This window comes from Heteronotia binoei, chromosome 4, assembly GCF_032191835.1.
Source record: "Heteronotia binoei isolate CCM8104 ecotype False Entrance Well chromosome 4, APGP_CSIRO_Hbin_v1, whole genome shotgun sequence".
Lineage (NCBI taxonomy): Eukaryota > Metazoa > Chordata > Lepidosauria > Squamata > Gekkonidae > Heteronotia > Heteronotia binoei.
Genome location: NC_083226.1, coordinates 63,885,281 through 63,907,850, shown reverse-complemented (window position 1 = coordinate 63,907,850; position 22,570 = coordinate 63,885,281). Strand labels below are relative to the sequence as shown.

Below are 22,570 nucleotides of genomic sequence, written 5' to 3'. Positions count from 1 at the left end.
TTGGTCCAGAACAACTGGGTTTTTGTAAAGGCAAAACTACTCTCGATCATTGTAATACTTTGTCCTATCTAATTTCCAAATACACTATTGGGAAAAAGATGAAATTGTATGTAGTCTTTTTAGACTTAAAGGGAGCATTTGATTCGAATGACAGAGACCTGCTTTGGGCCAAACTGGAACAAACAAGTATTGATAAAAGACTCCTTATGCTCATTGAAAAATTATATACCTTCAACTTTTGTCAAGTCAAATGCTCTTTATCAGGCAATCTTACGTCAAAAATCCCATTGAGAAAGGGAGTTAAACAAGGTTGTGTGTTGGCCCCCTTTTTGTTTAACCTCTTTCTTAATGATTTTGCTCCCTTTTTGTCAGATACTGACCATCATAGTCCAAAACTCGGTGCCAGACACGTTCCCTTACTGTTATATGCGGACTATACAGTCTTACTATCTTGTTCCAGAATCGGATTAAAAGTTTGCTTGTTCGCTGTATTACCTTCCTTAACAACAATAAGCTCCTATTGAACTATGACAAATCTAAAATTGTTGTATTTTCCAAATCTTGGAAACCAACTAAATGGTCAATAGGCGGCAAAAAGATAGAACAAGTAAAATACTATAAATACCTAGGAATTCATTTCCAATATAACACACTTTGGACTAATCACCGTAACAGTATAATTAAGTCAGTCAATGTTAACATTGCAGCTATCCAGCGCTTCTTTTACAGCAGAGGCAATCAGTTTATCCCAGCCGCACTAAAAATCTTTAAGGCTAAAGTGATACCACAGCTTTTATATGGGGTCCCAGTGTGGCTCACAGCCCTGGATAACAACATTGAAGGGGTCCAATCAAAATTCCTATGGAAAATCCTGGGATTCCCAAAGTGCGTACCATATGCAGTTTTATGTTTAGAAACAGGGACGAATCTTGTGGAAACACAAGCATGGCTAATGTCACTTAAATATTGGTTATGGCTACATTTCCACTCTGATTCGGAGAGCCTTTTATATCAACTGCTCTCAGAATCTAATATGTCAAATTAGCTAGTATTTATTGAGAGGAAAATTAAATCTATGGGCATTGATTTAGATTCACTTCTTATGCTATCCCTAAAAGATGCATTTTTGAAACTTAAACTCAGAATTCTAGATATAGAAATGCAAACGTTATATAGCCTGGCCAACAAGTCTTGCTCCCCACTGAATTTCGAACTTCCTCTCTCAGTAGGGATGTTAGCATCATATTTCTCCTCTCTGCAAGCTCCACAGCAACGGCGTGCGTTCTCGTTAACGAGATGTAATGCATTACCATCTGCTATCTTATTTGGCAGATTTAACAGGATTGAGTACTCTAATAGACATTGTCTTTGTAATCCCAAGTGTATTGAAACTATTTCCCATGTATTATTGAACTGTCCCCTTTATGATGATATTCGTTGTATATACCTGAAAGATATTTTAGAAGATTTGTTGGGCTGTGCTGATTCAGGCAAAGTCCACAAACTTTTAAATGACACTTGTTCCGAGGTAACTTTAACGGTTGCTAGATTTCTTCAACAGGCTATGGAAATACGATAGAGAATGGTTCTGGAATGACCCCATTTTATTTTATTTTTAATTATTTAATTTGGCTAAACTTGACTCATATATATTTTACTTATTTTATGTATATTAGCTCCCTAAATACTCTATTATCTAGGATTTTATATTATTTATATTGCTATTTTACTGCTAAATCTGTTTTTGCCAATAAAGGCTTGCTGCTGTGAATACGTGTCTGTTTAAATGATACAGTCACATGGCCATAATTTTCATAAGATTACAAAGAACTCAGGTATCACTTTACCATTAACACAGTATTTTTATATGCAGTGTGCTTTGCAAAGCTGACTTCATTCACTTCCCTTATAATCTTGTGAAAGCAACTAACAAACATTCACATTGTACAGATGGGAAGCTGAGGATAAGAATCACTGACAAACCCAGAAAGCCTGCCCAGTATGACCAAGACCAAGCAGAGGTCAAAAACTAGGAAGCCTGCCACAGAACAACTAGAAATACAGTGATCTTTAGTATTTGCATTCAGTGCAGGTCCAGTGTTATAAAACAAAGATGAATCCTAGCAACAGGTCACAATAGTTCACTTAAGGATAGGCTTGCCATTTGCCTGCCCATGGAGGCTAAACCCTGCTCTCAGCCACAACCTCCCACCCTCAAAACACTGAGGAGCAGGGGGTGGGGGAAGAATGGCCATAAAAAGGCTTCCATAATAACAGTGTAGGAATCTCCCCATGTCTCTATTATCTTTACCATACAGTTTACAAATTTTCCAACCTCCACCCTCCCCAGGCATTTGCCAAGGCAGTGCTGGCAACACTACTTAAGGCTGGTACACACAGTATAACCACAATATGGAGGCCATTTTAAATTGCTTCACAGCAGGATTAAAAAAAATTCTCTCCAATTAATCCCATGGATGTTAATTATTATGGGATTCAGGACTTGTCCTGTAAAGCCCAGGAAAATGAAATTCTTTGTTCATGCACTGTTTTTGTACTCCTCTCTAGGAAAGTATCTCTAGGCCACAGGGCTGGCACATGGGAGTCGACAAACTAGGCGACAGTCTAGGGCACTGGCTCCCACAGGGGCGCCTCCCTCCCTCTGGCAGGATCGGCTGCGGTTGCCAACCCCCTGCTGCCGCCGCCCTGCTTCCTCCCTTCATGGCGCTGGAAGCCAGTGCCGCACTCCACTCGGCCAGCACCGCACTCTGCTCAGCCCGCCCTGCCCCCCAGCCTAGGCTGGTCCTTACCAGCTTCAATGTGGCTGCGCGCAGTTTCTAAGCCTTTGAAAATAGGAGAGTTTGCGATAGGAGAGTTTGCTCCCCCTCACTTGCAGTTCCAGGAAGGAGGGGGAGTGAATTCTCCTCCCGCAGGCCCTTCAAAGGCTTAGAAGCCCCGCACAGCCACATTAAAGCTGGTAAGAACCAGCCTCGATGGCGGCAGCAACAGCAGCAGTGGGGGGGGGGGAGTGCGGCTTGGCTTCCAGCACCACAACAGAGGGAGAGCAGGGGGGGGTGGGCGATGGAGAACACCTTCACAATGAACACTCGCCTCTTTCTCACCCTCTTATTCAACACCAGGACCTCTGATCAGCACCGCCACGCTCTGCGTCTCATGGTGCCCGAACATCACTACCTCATACTTCAGAATCCAAGGGACTGGGAACTGAGGGAAGGAGGTAAAAGGAAAGCTTTTGCAGAGTCATTTTCCTCTAGTGCTGTTGTGTATATGATTCACTGTAAGGATGCTGGGTCCCAGGGAAGGTGCCACGGCAGCGATCGGGGAGGGGGAGTTGGGGAAGGGAAGGGGGGGTGCTTTCTCTTGCCGAGGCTTTGGAAGTCTCAGCAAGGTGGGGGGGTGCCCGGCTCTCTCCTGCTTCAAAGCAGGAGAGGGCCTAGAACAGGGGGGCCTGCATACGCCACCCACAACCTCCCACAGCCTCATGACATCATCATGACATCATCGGGCCACGCGCGCTATGCACACGAAAGTTTCTTAAAAAGAAAAAAAGGAAGGGGCAGGGGACAAAGTTCAGCCTGGGGCACTGGAAACTTTAGCGCCAGGCCTGCTAGGCCAGCCACATGTCCTACATCTAGATTGGATTACTACAACACATTTTGCCCTTGAAAAGTGTTCAGAAACTTCAATTGGTGCAGAATGCTTTAGCCAGGTTGTTGACTGGAGTGGATCACAGAGGGCATATCACTCAATCCTTGGTCCTTCTACCCTAGCTCCCAATCTGTTTCCAGGCACAATTCAAGGTTACTGGTGTTGTTCTTTAAACTCCTATATGGATTGGGACCAACATACCTGAAGGGCCTCCTACTCCCTTATGAACCAATCAGACCACTAAGATCATCTTCCAAGGCCCTGTTTTGCACACCCCCACCTTCTGAGGTTAGGGAGGTGGCCACCTGGAAGAAGTCTTCCATCTTGGCTCCAAAACTCTAAAGCAGTCTTTTGAGAAAGATTTGTCTGTCCTCTTCTGTTGCCATCTTCCCCCCAGCAAGTGAAGACTTCTTTGTTTCATCCAGCATTCCCTCAGTGATTCCCCCCCCCCCTTCCTAGGATTGCCAACCACCAGGTGGTAGCTAGAGATTTCAGCTGATCTCCATGTGACAGGGTTCAATAGAGATGGGCATGAACCAGCTGATGGACTAAAGTTCATCACGAATTTTGGCCAATTCATGGTTAATGAAGCATTGTTTTTGAACTGAAGAACTACCACAGACTTGCAGAAATTTTAATGCAATTTGTGATGGTTTCTTCATTAAAAACTGCTGGGCAGCAGGGAAGTCCCTGCCATTCAGCTTTGTAGAAACCCCTGCTTTCTATTCCCTGTGGCTTTTCGTGGTGAGCAGAAAGTAGAATGAAAAGAAGACTTTACAACCCACCACAAACTTCATCAAAATTAATGGAAGCTCATGGCAGTTCTTCAGTTTGGGAACATCAATGAACTGGACAAGATTTATGATTACCATCAGTCAGTTTGTGCCCGCCCCTACTGATTTCTGTCACCTGGAGATCAGTTGAAATCCGAGAAGATCAGCTATAAGGCAACCCCTGCTTTCTGCTCCCTGCAAAAAGCCAAAGGAAGCAGAAAGCAGGGGTTTAAACTTTAAATGTCACCAGGGCTTTTTTTGTAGCAGAAACTCCTTTGCATATTAGGCCACACCCCCATGATGTACCCAATCCTCCAAAAGCTTACAGGTCTCTTAGTACAGGGCCTACTGTAAGCTCCAGGAGGACTGGCTACATCACGGGTGTGTGGCCCAATATGCAAAAGAATTAGGCTTCCCAAACCTCCCGCTCTGGCGGGAGATCCCTGGGTTCGCAGCCTCATCTCCCGCTCTTCAAAAATTGGGAAGCGGGGGGTGGGGGGTGGAGGGGGGTGGAGAACATACCTGTAGGCTTCATGTTATTATAGAGCTCCTGAGCTGTTTGTAAAATGTATGCCCCTTTAAGGCTGGGCAGGAAGCAGGAAGGGCTTGGGAGAACGGCCCCTCCCTTTCTTTTGCTTTCGTTTTCACAGCAAGAGTTCTCCAGAAGAAGATCTGGTAAGTATGTGTGTGAGAGAGAGAGGGAGGGGGCAGGGGATTCCCTGGTTTGGAGGCCCTCCCCCCTTTAGAAAGCGTGGGGAGGGGAGGGAAATGTCTACTGGGCACTCTATTATTCCCTATGGAGAACGATTCCCATAGGGAATAATAGGGAATTCATCCGTGGGTATTGGGGGCTCTGGGGGGGTCTATTTTTTGAGGTAGAGGCACCAAATTTTTAGTATAGCATCTAGTGCCTCTCCCCAAAATACCCCCCAAGTTTCAAAATGATTGGACCAGAGGGTCCAATTCTATGAGTCCCAAAAGATGGTGCCTCTATCCTTCATTATTTCCTATGGAAGAAAGGCATTTTAAAAGGTGTGCTGTCCCTTTAAATGTGATGGCCAGAACTCCCTTGGAGTTCAATTATGCTTGTCACATCCTTGTTCTTGGCTCCACCCCAAAGTCTCCTGACTCCGCCCCCAAAGTCCCCAGATTTTTCTCTAATTGGACTTGGCAACCCTAAAAAGAATTCTTGCTACAAAAAAGCCCTGAATGTCGCACAAACCAACACAAACCAGTTCAGTTTGCAAACCAGCATATCAGTTCATGTTTCAGTTTTTGGTTCAGCCATGAGCCACAAACCAAACCTAAAAAATGTGATTCATGCCCATTCCTAGAGATCAGTTCACCTGGGGAAAATGGCTGCTTTGCACGGTAGACTCTATGGCATTGTACTCCACTAAGATCTCTCCCCCCAAAACCCCTTCTTTCCCAGGCTTTGAACCCAAAATCTCCAACTATTTCTCAACCCAGAGCTGGCAACCATACTCTTTCCTGCCCTATGTTTTAATTGTTTTTATATAGGTGCAATGTATTACATAGCATGTGTATTTTAGATTGTTTTTTAAGTATCTCATGATGGGGTTTTGTTTTTATCGTAGATACTGAAAAATTCCTATAGCATCAGCATAATTCCAGGAAGTCACTTCTGGATATATAATGACCATGTCCCTTGCAAAAAAAAAGCTCCCAGAAATTGCTGGCATACCACACACAGTTGCTTTTTAGGGTGACATTATTGGAGTTCCATCATGGAATTTTAACATCACATGTAGTATGGTCCTCAGGGAGCAGACACTTCTTGACAAGACCCAGGTCTAAAATGAGGACTAATAATAACCAACATAAATATCAGTACAACTTGCAGGTGGCTTACAGGTGCCAACTGCATACACTCAGTAAAACAACACATGAGAACATCTATAGCTTAACTCAAAACTATGTAAGAGCACTAACTTAACCCAGTACCTGCAAAACAGATTACATTTTATATTTGAAATAAAATAACTACATTAAACCAGGGCTTTTTTTGAGCAGGAATGCACAGGAACCCAGCTTCAGCTGGCTTGGTGTTGGGGGTATGGCCTAATATGCAAATGAGTTCCCACTGGGCTTTTTAATAGAAAAAGCTCAGCAGGAACTCATTTGCATATTAGGTTGCATCTCCTGACACCAAAGCCCTGTGCAAAACAATGGTGACATGAGGTGTGGCCTAATATGCACATGAGTTCCTGCTGGGCTTTTTCTACAAAAAAGCCCTGCATTAAACTATATCCTTTAGTACATGCTTCATAATCTTTTGAGGGTGAAATTCCTATTGTGTTTTTTCTAAGCATCTCTGATGTGCCCATGATTTTTGATATGCATCTCAACTGACCTAGAGCACCTTCATTGCCCTGAAAAACACCAGAACCATAGAAAACTGTTTTTATTATATACTCAGCAGCAGATCAACATCCTGTTAAACTGAAGTTTATGTTTCAAATATATGACCAAATTTATACTTGCCATGTAAAGTATTTTTCAGCCCTTCTGCCCAGGCTGAAGTGCCCAAAGGACAAGCAGAAAGACATGCCATTATATCCAAGTTCTGGTAAGTGAAACACAGAAAGTAGTTTTAAGTGTTTGTATCACTTTTTAAAGCTATAATGGCCATATAGGAGGAAAGCTGATCTACAATCACATTCAAATCTTCCTGTGTTTTATAATGCATATGCACTTTCATTCTCAATTTAGCTGAGGAAAGTTTAGAACGTCTCCATAATGGCATATAAGAAAGTTAAATATTTTGCCAACTTCAGCCTGGAACAATTTATTGCCAAGTTAGAAACTGCTGGAAAACAGTGGTTATAATGGAAATACTGACAGGTTTTACAGAGTAAGCGTCTTAGTAAGCCAGCTGTCCTATCAGAGTCCAGTTTATAAGCCAATAGTGAGTTTTTCCAAAGAAAATTTTAAACGACAAGCTTAGCTGTACCTAGGCTAGAAGGCAAGATGTGTTCATATAAACTAAAATACTGAAGCACAAAAACAAATTTCACATAAACTAGAATATTGAGGCACAAAAACAATGTTCAGAAAAGCTGAAAACTTATTTTCTCTGATTCAAGCAAAAATCAACTTATCTAATACTCTGTCACATTGATCTACCATGACAGTTGTTCTAATGGTCACACAGGTTACCTGCAGCAACACTGTATAATCACCCTCTAATTAACCTGTACTGTTCAGGCATACAGCTTCAAGTCAGTCACTTTGTGCCTTCAAATAAAAGAGCAGCATGATGCTAAATCATTCATTGCACCGGATGATGTTGTTAAGATGAAAATTTGTTTCCAAAATTCAGATAAATCTTTCCACTTCTTTTTCATTGTATACAGCAGTTATTTATTTGAGCAGCTTAGATCAGTGGCCTGCAAGCTTGCCAGGTTTCCTTGCACAATTCTTCTTTTCTACAAACTGTCTTGAATATTTATCTTAGGGACATCTCCAGGCTCCAACATAGTATGCTTTCATCTGACCAGCTCTCTAATGCATTTTACTCTGTGCTCTGGCTATTTTCCTGTGGCTATTCAAGTATGGAACATCCTTCAGTAATAATAATAAAAGTAATTACAAGATTGTAACCCTATAATCAAAGTATGTTTGATAATCAACATGTGACCAGAGATTCTTGAGAGGGTCCCCCCCCCCCCATCTTCTGGGCATGAAGCAGGAATAACTAGGATGGAGCGGGAAGATATTTGTGAGTTTCCCACATTGTGCAGGGAGGATAGGACTAGATGACCCTGGTGGTTGTTCTATGATTCTATGATTTTTTTAAAAAAAATGTTGTTTGATGTTTAGCAGTTGGGGGCATTTTATAAATAAAACTATTTATAGAACTGGAGGAATGAGTTTGTTCCACTAAGCGAGAAGCCTTCCTCTACTGGAGAAGCCTTCCTATCCACAGCAAGTCTCCACCAGAGACAGACTTATGTAGAGGAAGTGAGTCATTGTACCCAACTGTTAGCATTTATATAAAGAATTGTACCACTCAAAGTACATCACAGACACTTTGTCAGCAATTCTTAAAACAATCCCATCAGAAAGATTGGTATATCACCATGTTATAAACGAAGGGCTGAGCTGAGAGGCTGGTCTTGGGTCATCTCATGACTGACCCAGTTTGGTGTAGTGGTTAGAAACAGTGGACTGTAAGGGGGAGAATCAGGTTTGATTCCCCCTCCTCCACATGCAGTCAGCAGGGTGACCGTGGGTCAGTCACAGTTCTCTCAAGAGCAGTTCTCTCAGCCCCCCCCCTCTACCTCACACGGTGTCTGTTGTGGGGAGAGGAAGGGAAGGAGATTGTAAACTGCTGTGAGATTCTGAGTGAAGGGCGGGGTATAAATCCAATAATTCTTCTTTTGAGAAAGGAAATGAACTGGGGACTTCTCATTGCATACTTTTACCAATACATCAGCTCTCCTGGTGCCAGGGTTCTTACAAAATCTGGTGCAAGGCAGCATGCAACCAGAACCGCTCTTTTTGTACAGATACTGTTAAAATCCAAAGAAGTTCAGCTTTATTATGAATTTCTAAATATGTAAGCCCAGCTTGCATATTTACATGTACACTGCAACACAGCAACTTTCCACCCACCAAGGCAAATCCAGTTCTCCCATGTGGGGTACACACCATGGGCTGATAATCCTCTTGTTCTTGTCACCCGATTAGGGCTGTAGTATTACCAAGCTGTAAAGTATCTAGTAACTCACAACAAGTCACAAATTGGGGTCTGGTGTTTGTTACATTATGTTAAGACCCCAACTTGTGACTCTTTTAATCTGCTAAAAACATTTCCTTGACTCTGCATACTAACTCACTGTACACTTTCTCTACATTTAGGACTGCTTGCCATTTCATACCTTTGTCTGATGAAGTATGCTTCTAAGCACACGAAAGCTTACATTCTGAATAAAACTTTGTTGGTCTTAAAGGTGCTCCTTGACTCTTGCTTTGTTCTACTGCTTCAGACCAACACAGTTGCCCACCTGGATCTCTCTCAGACTAACTTACTTGTTATGAAGATTAAATGGAAGAGGGAAGAATGATGCTATATGCTGTTTTGGGTCCCCACTGGGTCTTTCACATCACCTATTACCTTATCCTTTTAACTGCAGATGATAAGGATTAAATCTGGGACCTTTTGCATGCAAAGCAGATGCTCTACCACTGAGCCACTGATGTTAAGTCTGTCACATCAATGGTTTTTCTGTAGAGCTGCCAGAAATCTTTCCAGGTAGTGCTTTTCTGAACATACACCTATGGTTTCTTTGAAAGCAAGAAAAACATTATTCCAACCAGCTTTGGAGAATTCTTTTTTGGAAAACAGAATAAAACCAATTTAAACAAACAAAAAAAGGAACAGGCAGAACTGTGTAGCACCTTAGGAACTTTTAGTGAAAATAGGTATACAAATATTGTAAATAAATTATATAATAAATTGAGAAAGATACAGTTCTGGCATCTGACACCTAAGCACATCAGCTGACATCTGCTACAATGTAATGTTTTATGAATATATACCATAGTCTCTAAGACTGAAGTTGCAAGCCTATGCACACTTGTATCAGAATGAACCTCACCATACTCTGAGAGATAATTCCAAATAGCATAGGATTGGCCAGCATATCATCAAGGAATTTTCCAAAATTTGACCCTTAAATGGTGTTCTGAGAGCTTCCTAATTCTAATCCCTTTAGTATTAGTATAATATTTAAAACCATGGAAGGATATCACTATTTTAAAATGCAATTTCTCCAAAATAAGTGTATAGTAACTCAGTCAACCATTTATTTTAGAATCCAAATGAATAAAACCAGCACTTCTACACTAAAGTGCCCTCCTTTGCACTGCAAACACCTTAGGCATAACATAAAGAAAACACTGTTAAGTGAGAAAAACATTGTCCTTACCTTCTTCATTCAAGATCCAGGGCAGAGAAGAGAAGTCTGACACATAACCACAAGTGCTGTCTTCGAAGGCACAAGAGCCAGCAGAGAGTTCAACGGTCTCACCAAACTGCAGAGCTAAAGAGAACAAAGCTAGCTCAGTTCATAACAGGCACTGGAGCAAACTAGAAATGAAAGGCTCAGTGTCACCAATATGCTTTTCAGGAAAGCAGCCTTCGAGTTAACTAAGAGGCGCAGCCATGCACAATAGGCTACTGCTGAGGGACCCTGTTGCAGCTCGCCTCATTTTGCTAAAGTTATCGCCCTAACCAGAGGAAGATATTAGTGGCGCTGCTTCCAATTAAAACAACCCAGATCTATACTGAGCTGGCTTCCCATCCCTCCTTACCCTTTTACCTTGCCCGATGAGGAGACACAGCAAGATCATAGTGTAGTGGGGAAAAATGAACCTCTCCGGCGCTGAGATAATGGATGAGGGGGGAAAGAGGCAGAGACTCGCTGCCCCGAGGGGGAATGAAGCTGCTTGTGAAGAAGTACGCGCAATATAAATGAAAGTGTTGGCGTGCCAGGACATTGAAGGGGAAACAGCAACAGTTAAAAAGAGAGCGAGAGAAAGCGGGGGGAGGTTGAGCTTGGATAGGCTGAAGGCAGCTTGCCAGCAACACAGCTGGTCCTAGGCTCAAGTGGGAGGAAGGAGGGGCTGTTCAACGTTTTTCCTCGGGCAGACATTCATCGAAGGAAGCCCCGCGGCCTCCAAGAAGTGACCTTTTTCTTCCTCCCTCAGACAGCTACTGGCAGCTATAGAATGAGGGAGGAATGGGATTCCTGTGTCCGATAGACAAAGGCTGAAGGGAAATTGTTGCTAAGAATTTGTGTACAATTAAGGATGAAAGTGGGTTACTGTTAAAAGTCCTTAGGGTCTGGCCAGACCACAACTGTTTAGTACAATATATTTGCAGTTGTATTCTTTTGTTTCAAGGGATCCAGGCATATTTCTTTCAGGCAACACTTTTGTTGCTGGTTTATATCACATTTTCTAGCACTCAGATATGACAATATTCTCCACGGTGTTGAAAACGGGACTCCCTCCACCCACTCTCCCTATTCTCTCTATTGTGATAGCATAGTGGAAAATGATTAGTTGGGGTATTCTTGTTCCACCATTTCTCCAAGGAACTACATCTTTGTCTCTCCCTACATTTTATACACAAAACTATCCTATGCAGTAGGTTAGAGTAACAGGCTCAAGGTCACCCAGCAAGTTTTGATCCTGAATCTTCCAGATCCTTGTCCATCATTTTCACTGCTATAGCACTGTTGTTCTTGTCACAGGCACCCACTGAACAGGGCACATGACATCCCTGGATGGAATTGATGGAATTATTTAAAATTCAATTTGGCTTTACTTTTTTCCCTTTGACTTCCTAAGGGTTTGTCACTTCAAAGCAGTGCAGAAATGCTCAGCTAGCAGTAACAAAAAACAAAAAGACCCACTAACACCAGCAAATCCGTCTATCCTCTCTGAAGAAATGTCTTGAAATCTCCCTTTTTAAGGTCCATCCTTGTGTATAAGCAACACTTACACAGCACATCTATTAATATTTAACAATTGCTAGTTGCAACATGCTGCCCAGTATATACTTCACTTTCTTTGCATTCACAAGTGGGAATTATAGTGAACTATGGGGACAGACACATCTGTACCACAGTACTTTCTGAGCAGGTACCCACAGAATACAGTCTAGAGCATTAAACAAGCATCCCAAAAAGCCAGATTCCCTAGGAGCAGGCAATAACCAGCTCAGTTCCTGCAATTGTTTGTGTAAAGTTATGTGGGATGAGCATACATGAAATCATCCTGCACATATTGTGGAGATCATAAGCACTTGAAAACCCAGATGAGCATGACAGGTCACATTGGGAAATATTTGCATGAACTGGTTGGTTAAACAAGGACAAGAACAGTGATCCATGAAAACGTATGTTTGGTGCATTTTAACTCCATCTTTCTTCCAAAGAACACAGGCTACCACACATGATTCTTTTCCTCCTCCACTTTATCCCCAGAACAACCCTGTGAGTAAGGTTAGTCTGTGAGAGAATAATCTGTATCCTACCTCTTCACTAAGTAAAGCTTGAAGCTTTTTTCCAGTTTAAGGATACTTTCTCCAACTTAAATTGCTCTTCCATTGGTAGACCACTGTACTAGAATAAACCCATTGATTGGCTAGAGTTGCCAGTGGGGGTGGGGGATCCCCTGATTTTGGAGGCTCCTGCCAGGTGCAATTCTATTAATTAGCTCAGCTCACTTTACAACAGTGGAATTAAAAAACAATAAATTCAGGAGATTCAGTCCATGAGAGTCATATACAAAATTAATATGCATATAAGATAATATAAACACAGCACTTACAATTGCAGAAACAGATGATTATTACACAATCTTACTTGACATACAAAACTCTCTCTCTCTCTCGGCTTGGCTTCGCGAACGAAGATTTAAGAAGGGTGCAATAGTCCACGTTTGCTGCAGGCTCGCTGGTGGCTGACAAGACCAATGTGGGACAGGCAGGTCCGGCCACAGCGGCTGCAGGGAAAAGTCTGATTTAGGGTTGGTCCTGTAGCAGTGCGATTCTTCCTCAATCTCCTTTTGTCCTCAAGACCAGCTATGCGTGCGTTCTCAAAGGAAGAGACAGCCTGGTGGATGGTGTGCCTCCATGCTTTGCGATCGGAGGCTAGGTCAGACCACTGGTGATGGTTGATGTGACAGGTGCTAAGGGATTTCTTCAAGGAGTCCTTGTACCTCTTCTTTGGTGCCCCTCTATTTCGATGGCCGGTGGAGAGTTCGCCATACAGGGCAATCTTGGGAAGGCGGTGGTTTTCCATCCTAGAAATATGCCCTGCCCAGCGCAGCTGCGTCTTCAACAGCAGTGCCTCGATGCTGGTAACCTCCGCCCGCTTGAGGACTTCAGTGTTGGTCACAAAGTCACTCCAGTGGATGTTGAGGATGGTGTGAAGGCAGCGCTGATGAAAGCGCTCAAGGAGTCGCAGGTGATGACGGTATAAAACCCACGATTCGGAGCCATAGATGAGGGTTGTCATCACAACCGCTTTGTAAACATTGATCTTTGTGCCTTTTTTCAGATGCTTGTTGCTCCACACTCTTTTGTGCAGTCGGCCAAATGCACGGTTTGCCTTTGCCAGCCTGTTGTCAATCTCTTTGTCGATCTTGGCATCTGAGGAGATGATGCACCCCAGGTAGCTGAACTGCTGGACTGTCTTCAGAACTGATTCACCCACAGTGATGCAGGGAGGGTGATAATCTTCCTGGGGTGCAGGCTGGTGGAGAACTTCTGTCTTCTTCAAACTAACTTCTAGGCCGAATAGCTTGGCAGCCTCTGCAAAGCAGGACGTCATATGCTGCAGAGCTGATACCGAGTGGGAGACGAGTGCAGCATCATCAGCAAACAGTAGCTCTCGGATGAGTTTTTCCATTGTCTTGGAGTGTGCCTTTAGTCGCCTCAGGTTGAACAGGCTGCCATCGGTGCGATAGCGGATGTAGACACCATCGTCCTCATCTAGATCTACTGCGGCTCTTTGAAGCATCATGCTAAAGAAGATCGTAAAGAGAGTTGGCGCGAGAACGCAGCCTTGCTTTACACCTGTGCCTATTGGGAAGGGCTCCGAGAGGTCGTTGCAGTGTCTGACTTGGCCTCGCTGGTCTTCGTGTAGCTGGATGATCATGCTGAGGAACCTTGGGGGACATCCTAAACGTTCCAAGATTTGCCACAGGCCTTTCCTGCTAACGGTATCGAAAGCTTTGGTAAGGTCGACAAAAGTCACATACAGAGCCTTGTTCTGTTCCCTGCATTTCTCTTGGAGCTGCCTGAGAACAAATACCATGTCGGTGGTGCTCCTGTTAGCTCTGAAGCCGCACTGGCTCTCTGGGAGGAGTTCTTCTGCAATGGTGGGCACCAGTCTGTTCAGGAGTATTCTGGCAAGGATTTTGCCTGCGATGGAGAGCAGGGTTATCCCCCGGTAGTTGGAGCAGTCTGACTTTTCCCCTTTGTTCTTGTATAGGGTGATGATGATTGCATCGCGAAAGTCCTGTGGTAATTTGCCTTGTTCCCAGCAGGTGACAAGTACTTTGTGAAGTGAGCTATGTAGTACTGTGCCCCCATGCTTCCAGATCTCTGGTGGAATTCCATCAACTCCTGCTGCCTTGCCACTTTTCAGTTGCTTGATGGCTTTAACAGTCTCTTCTAGGGTGGGGATCTCATCCAACTCTGTTTTCACCGGTTGAAGTGGGGTGAGGTGGATTGCTGAATCTTGAACTACGCGGTTGGCACCCAGTCTGAAGACAACCTGGATGCACCCACGGTCCAAGCATTGGCACCTTATCGACTACATTCTGGTGCGCCAGAGAGACCTTCGAGATGTCTTATACACCCGAGTAATGCCCAGTGCAGAATGTCATACGGATCATCGTCTTGTACGCTGCAATCTCCGTCTTCACTTTAAACCCACACCCAGGAGAGGAGGTATCCCTCGGAGGAAGTTTCAGGTTGGCAGCCTCCAGTCAGCCGAAGTTAAAGCTGCCTTCCAGGCAAAACTCCAGTCAAGAATTGAGGACCTCAGTTGCCCCACAGACCCTTCTCCAGAAGCACTCTGGGAACACCTAAAAACTACCGTCCTGCAGATCTCTGAAGAAGTCCTCGGGTTCTCCACAAGGAAGAACAAGGACCGGTTTGATGAGAACAATCAAGAGATCCAAGAATTACTGGCAAAAAAGAGATCTGCCTACCAAGCACATCTTGCTCAGCCCTCCTGTCCTGGGAAAAAAGCAACCTTTCGCGCTGCATGTAGCAACCTCCAGCGCAAGCTTCGAGACATTCAGAACGAGTGGTGGACCAAGCTTGCAGAGAGAACCCAGCTGTGTGCAGACACTGGTGATTTAAGAGGGTTCTACGAAGCCCTGAAGGCAGTATATGGTCCATCATATCAGGCTCAGAGTCCCTTGCATAGTGCAGACGGCCAAGTGCTCCTCACAGACAAGGCATCCATATTGAACCGGTGGTCGGAGTATTTTCAGGTTCTCTTCAGTGCCAACATACAAAACTAATTTAAAACTGATAATGTTATTATCACTTGTTTTCTTTGTGCCTGATATAAAAGCAACTTAGCCATACAGCATTAACACTACCAGTACTCCCTCCAACTAATGAAGACATTTACATTTGAAATGAATTGTTCCTCACAGGTTCCATTCTGCATAAACAGTATTCACATTATATGTTATAAATTTCAAACAAAAAAATGATATTTCAAAAGGTCTTACAGGTATTTGTGTGAGTGTATATATGTATGCTGTTTTTTAGAAAACAGTAGGGATACAGAAAAGAAAATGGGGAAAAGGGGGAAATGGGTTATATAACATAATTACATTTGTCAAAGCAGGGCTGGCGTGTGGGAGTAGGCCAGGTAGGCGGCCGCCTTGGACGCCACCTGGCCGCAGGGGCGGTGGGCAGGGGCAGGCACCCCCTCCCTGTCCCCGCTCGCGCCAACGGAGTTGGATGAGAAGCAGCCACCTGCATGCTTCTTCCATTCTAATTTGGAACGGAGGCAGAAATAAGTGGGCGCCACTTCCCAGCCAGCTTAGTCCCTCTGAAGGGTGGGGCGAGTGAGCTGGGCTAGGGGCAGGCCGAGCGTTCTCGCTTGGACCACCCCTCGCCCAGCCCCTCCGCTCTGCCTCTTCAGAGGTACTCAGGTGGCTGGCAGCAACCGTCCGCATCCTCCTTCCTCCATTTCAATTCAGAATGGAGGAAGCAGCATGCAGGCAGCCACTTCTCCGCCAGCTCCCTTTGAATGGGGGGAGGGCTGGGCAAGGTGTGGGCTGAGCGTTCTTGTTCAGCCCACCCTTCACCAAGCCCACTTCCCCCCCCTTCAAAGGGACTCAGCTGGCTGGGCAGCAGCTGCCCGCATGCTTCTTCCTCCGTTCCAAATCAGAAGAGGAAGAAGCGTGCAGGCGGTGGCTTCCCCGCCAGCTCCCTTTGAAGGAGGGGAGGGCTGGGCAAGGTGTGCGCCAAGCATTCTTGCTCAGCCCGCCCTTCGCCCAGCCCACTTCCCCAGTTCAGAGTGACTCAGTTGGCTGGGAAATGGCCATCTGCTTGCTTTTTCCTCCGTTCCAAATCAGAACAGAGGAAGAAGCATGCAGGCAGCCACTTCCCAGCCAGCTCCCTTTGAAGGGGAAGGAGGGCTCAGCTAGGAGCGGGCCAAGCAAGAATGCTCAGTCTGCCCCTTGCCCCACCCTCCCCTTTTCAGAGGGAGCTGGCTAGGCCAGCAGAGCACGAAAGCGTGATGACATCACTTTAGGATTCAACTCCTAAGGGGGCAGGGGGGGCAGGTTCTGCCTGGGGCAGCAGAACCTTTTGCTCCGGGCCTGCGTCAAAGAGAATCATGTAGTTTATAATGCATAGGACAGAGAATATTTTCCCTTTCACCCTCTTTATTATAATTTTAAGGTATTATTTATAAAAACAATTTCTATTGGGGTACAATTGTATTCATCTTTTAAGTTTAAAACTTTATAACTAATCCATTTTGACTACAACACTGGTTTCATCATTACTGCGTATACAATACAACATATTTTCATCACTTCTACATATTCATTAGAACCTTTAATAGATAAGAAGTATATCACTGTGTAAAAGAAAGTCTATTATATATCTCCTATAGAGAATCCGTTAATATTCAGGATATTATATTCAGAACAGATTTTAATTCAACTTCTATTTCATTACCACACATTTCTATATGATATTTTCTCTGTCTCCTGCTAGCATAATACACATCATACACACTCCATCTTTCCTTAGATTTTGTAATTAGACCTGTATCTCAAATAGGTTATTAATATTGCCATTACTGTATAGTCAGCAAATTTATTTTTCCATTCTTCTAAACATGGACAGATGTCTAGTTTCCATTTTGCTGCCTAATTACTTCTTCAAAATACAAAGGGCACAATATTAGAGTGAAACAATAATAAAGAATAACCAAACACCATGAAAACCGATCTTGAATATAGTATAAACATGAAAAGTTTTATCAAATTGTTTCTGTTATTCAAATCTCATTATAAATACAAATACGTGTCTACATTCTTTAAGACAATTCTCATACAGCCTTTCTATAAATATAAATCAAGTTTCATGTAGCAGAACAATCAATGGTGGGCTAGTTCACATGCCATTTTCAAAATTCTTCTTCAAGAATCATTCGCTAATATCCAAAATGCACATGAAATCATGTGATAGAATCCACAAGGTTCTCATTAGAACTATTGCTGATAATGATAAATTAAGGATATGCAGGGTCCGAACTAGTAATAACACAGCTGCATTCCAATGATGATGGATGAAGTTCTAGAGTTGTGGAATGCCACAGTAGCAAACTCCCATTCTTTTGCTTATTATGTTTCCTTTGTAGGTTTTATCTGCTTTCTCAATATCCTTTGGAGCTATATACCATCTGAAAATAAATTCTGGGCTGAATAAATTCTGGTGTAAACCATGTTCTCAAAAGTCTACCTCTGATTATGTGACTTCTTTCTTGTTTTATCATCTTTTAACTCAATTTCTTAATCCCTTTTTCTGATAACACAGTTTGTATGGGGGAAAGTGAGATGTGTTGCCAGCCTCCCCAGGTTGCTGATATGGGAGCCTAACTTTCCAACCCCAAGAAAAGGGAGATTTGTTTGTTTGCTTATTAGATTTGTTAGGCTGCCCTTCCCTGCAAGCAGGGCTCAGGGCGGCTTACATCAAGGGGAAACACAATAAATAATAGAAATAAAACAACATTTAAAATACTTAAACATTAATAATAATAATACAATATGCTGTCTAAGATGGCAATAAAAATTTCAGTACCCACTTGGCACCTGAGATAGAGGAGAATGTGGGGAGGTGTGAGTGCCAGACCATCGCTGTCCTCAAGCAAATGTGGGGGGTTATTCCTCAAAAGAAACTTCCCCAGGGGTTTGGGGTCATGACAAAGTGTTGGGTGCTGAAATGCACAAGTGGTGATTCAAAACCCTGAGGTGAAGATCCAGTTATGGGCACATTGCGACGTATTTTTTTTTTTAAGTGGTGGATGGGAAGTTTCACACTTCCCAACCACCTTGTGTTTGCAGCAGGGGAGTTCAGACATCTGGGAACACAGGGTGAAAGCACTGACATCCGTAAAGACCAGACTTTCCCCAGTGCTTTATAACTCCTCTTTGAAGGCCGGTCAGAACAGAGTGCCAGTTACTGAGGAAAGGGAGGCAAAAGTTGCTGTCTGATTGTGCACTTTAAATCCAGAAAGGAACGACAACTAAATTGCATCAAACTGCTCATCTGATCAAAGTCTAGTTTTGGCAGCACATTCATTTTCATTGTAGAGATTCTTCCCAGCAATTAGATATTTAGTGGATAAATTAAAAAACAGTATCAATAAATATCAATGGACTGAATTATCCTTCAAAATGCATGAAAATCTTCAACCAACTGGAAAAAACACTGATATATATAGCGCCTACAATAAGCTCATATAAAGAAGAAATATGAACATATCTTAAACAATAAAAACTAGGCAATTTTATCTTGCTTCAGAACAGAATAAAAATGTGGAGAAATCTTTACATAACCAACCTACAATCAGAAGTATCAGAAGAGTTAAGATACTCTAATGGAAGATATCTAATTTTAAAAATGAGCTGTAGGGCAAAATATGCACAATAGCAACAATATATGCACCAAATGAGACTAAAATCAATTTTTGAGATATTCTTTCAAACTATGCTAGAGTTCCAAGATGAGGAAATAGTGATTCTTGCAGAGAGAGTACTAGAGTAAAAAAAAGACAGATCAAGTAATATTAAAGATGGAAAATTACCTAAAAATGTACTTCAGTACATGGAAATGCTGGACTTAGAAGCCTCTTGAAGGATCAAACATCCTAACAACAGAAATTTTATCTTCTTTTCAAATATATTCAAGAATAGACATGTGTTGAATATAAAAATGTTTGACAATGAATTTAGTAAAGGTTGAGATTCAACCAAAGATATTTGCAGACTACAATCCCATAGAAGTAGTCTTACAATGGAATCAAGAAGAAAATGGAGATTAAATGATACTCTTTTACTAGAAGAAGATATAGTAAATAAGTGTAAAAAGATTTAGAAGAGTTTTTAAAAATATATAACACAGAAAGAATGTCTCCAGCTACAATCTGAGAAGCAAGTAAAGCTTTTATTAGAGGAATTCTACTACTCACTGCTGCTAAAAAAGTAAGAAAAGATTAGAACAAACTAAGATAACAGGGAAAAAATCAGAGATTGGAACAAGAGCATAAAATAATCAGAATAAAATGCTAGCAGAGATAAAACAATTAAAAAACAATTAGATATGTTAAAAGTAGAAGAGATACAGAAAAAAAATAAAATTTCTAGAACAAAGATATTTTGAACAAATAAATAAACCTGGCAGATATTTGGCATATTATCTCAGGAAGGAAAAAGAAAAAAGAGTAATAACAGGTGTAAAGAAAGGAGACCAAATTACATATGCAGAAAAAAGAAATACAGGAACAATTTATCAGTGTTCTCTCAGAGTTATAAAAAATAAGTCTCTTTCAGAAGAAGGAATCAGAGAACATTTAAAAGAATAGGAAATATTAAATCAAGAAATAACCATTCAAGAAATATCTCAAACAATATAAAGAACATGAAGAAGGATAAAGCACTACAACCGGATGGGTTGACAGCAACATATTATAAGTTAAGAACTGTCCTTCAGGTACCCAAGGACATTCCAAATGCATTAATTAGGATAGAAACTGGCATGATTACAGTAGAAGCGAGGCTTTAGATTTTGTCCATCCAGTTCTGGTTGAAACTTATGTTTTTTCCTAAGGGCTTGATAAATTTAATTCTGCAAGACATCTTGGTCCCAAGATGGATTAGGGCCATAGAGGACAGAATTCATTATTACGGGTTTTCAAAACAATATCTCAGTTCTCTTACTTATGATAATGCTAGAGAGATAGTGAAACAGAATATTGGATGTTGTCAGACAAAATGACCTTAATAGCACAACCAAATGGCGTGCTCTGACAGAACCAATCTACAGGGTGACCCTGGTGACCTATACTGCTTAACAAATAATGAATATAGGAGAACATTTACTCTTATGAGGTGGGATGTTCTCCCATAAGCGGTGGTGGAAGGGAGATACAAAAAAGTGCCGTTCCAAGAACGATTATGTTCCTGCTGCAATGATGGTATCGAATCTTTAGTCCATGACATATTTGACTGTGAGGCTTATAATGATCATCGCAAAGTACTTCCATTTTCCATGGCCATACCTTTTACCAGTAGTCAAAAATTGCAACTCCTTAAGAATCTTCTTGACGATAAGAACCCTGAGATTATATATATACTAGCAAAATTTGGCTGGCTTGCCTCAAGAATAAAAAACCCTCTAATAATTCATTCAGGAAATGACTAAAGACCTTTTGCCAATCTGTTTTCTGTTACTGCCATGTTCTGTTATATTTGTAGTCTTACAACAGTATTTTATGCCTTTTTATGTATGATTTTATGGTCATTCAGTTTGAATTTTGTATGATTTTACTGTTTTAAATGCTGGCTTAGGCTGTGAATAAACTAAACTAATGTATTATAAACATCTTGAAGAAGTAACAATACTGCTACAAAAACAAACTCCATCTCTAGGTGATCCTTCAAAGTGCATCAGCAATGACATCGCCTTACCTCTAATATAATACACATATTAGATATCAAATATCAAATCCAAAGTGGACAATGTGCAGCACCAATTGTTTTCTCTTATGTCATCCAGCTCCTGTAGTCCACACATAATCTTATGGTTTTATTTGGATTTGGCACTAGAATAACATGGGAGGCCCATGGATTTTCAGGAGGTAGTATCAGTCCAAGGCTTAACTTTTCCTCCATCTCCTCCTTTATATTGGTGGCATTCGGGCCAGTCACTCAGTATGATGGGAGAGCAACAGGCCTCGAATCTCCAGGGTCAATTCTGTGTTGTCCCAGATAAGTTGGAAAAAAATACTTTGGAATTTGGTTAAGATCGCTTTTACTTACCCTTGTTGGTTTTTCAAAAGGGAAGGGGCTAAGATAACCTCATTAATGGTTCTTCACTTGGCAATTCTTCCCCAATCTGACTAATACCATCTCTCACTTCGCCTCTGGTCATAAGGACCAGATTGTTTTGGTCATAATATGGTTTTATCATATTAACATGGTACAGTGTGCATTGCCCCTCATCAGCATTTAGGGTGTATTAATACTACACTAAATAATTCATTTTACAACTGGATTTTTGCTATTCTTACACCGTAAAAATCCAGTTGCAAACACATTATTTAATGTAGTGCGAACACACCCTTACAGTTACCATGTAATTTACATCAGAAACCTTGTGAGCAACTTGGAAACGTCCTTCCCAAGCCACCTTAAGTTTACATTTTCTTCAGGGCTTCAGTACAAGGATTTGGTCTCTAGTCTTGAAAATTCTTTGCAGCCTTTGAAGTCATACCACATCTGCTTTTGTTGGACTCTTCTCATGTTGTCTGAAGCAGCCACTCTCAGTTCTTGTAAGTCTTCTTGGAGATAAGAGATGACATATCGGCTCTTGATGCTTCCTTTTCCTGACCACACTTTCTTCAGGAGATCCATCAGCCTTCATGTCTGTCTTCCAAAGTGTAATTCAAATGGGACGAAGTGGCACTTCTCTCTATCCAAAGAGCAGATGCTGAAGTTGCTGGTCCCAGTTGTTTGGATGTTTGACAGCATAGATTTTCAATAGGTGGTTCAATGTGCCATTGAACCATTAATTGAGGCCATTCACCTGTGGGTGGTAGGCTGTGGTGGTGATATATTTGATGCCACAAGTCTGCAAAAGCTCTCTCATAACTTGGGACATAAAGGTAGTTCCCAAGTCCATAACCATTTATTGTGGAAACCTAAGCCTGGCAAACACAGACAGCCGTTGGCAACTGTTTTTGGCTCAATGTCCCTTAATGGTATTGCCTCTAGGTACTTTGTAGCAAAATCTATGATGCTCAAAATTTATTTGTTGCCTCTACTGG

General features: G+C 42.2%; 1 protein-coding gene across 2 annotated transcripts in view; it reads right to left on the bottom strand.

The window, feature by feature from the left end:
* MAMDC2 (MAM domain containing 2) overlaps positions 1-11,050 on the bottom strand; it is a 105,671-nt gene extending 94,621 nt beyond the window's left edge. The window contains exons 1-2 of one of the 2 annotated variants that reach the window (XM_060237446.1): positions 10,790-11,050; positions 10,397-10,510 (exon numbers count right to left, since the gene is read on the bottom strand). In XM_060237446.1, the coding sequence (XP_060093429.1) occupies positions 10,397-10,510; positions 10,790-10,967 (292 nt within the window). In that variant the 5' untranslated portion in view covers positions 10,968-11,050. The remainder of the gene's footprint in view (positions 1-10,396; positions 10,511-10,789) is intronic. The other variant, XM_060237445.1, reaches the window with a different exon arrangement.
* Positions 11,051-22,570: the final 11,520 nt, after the last annotated feature.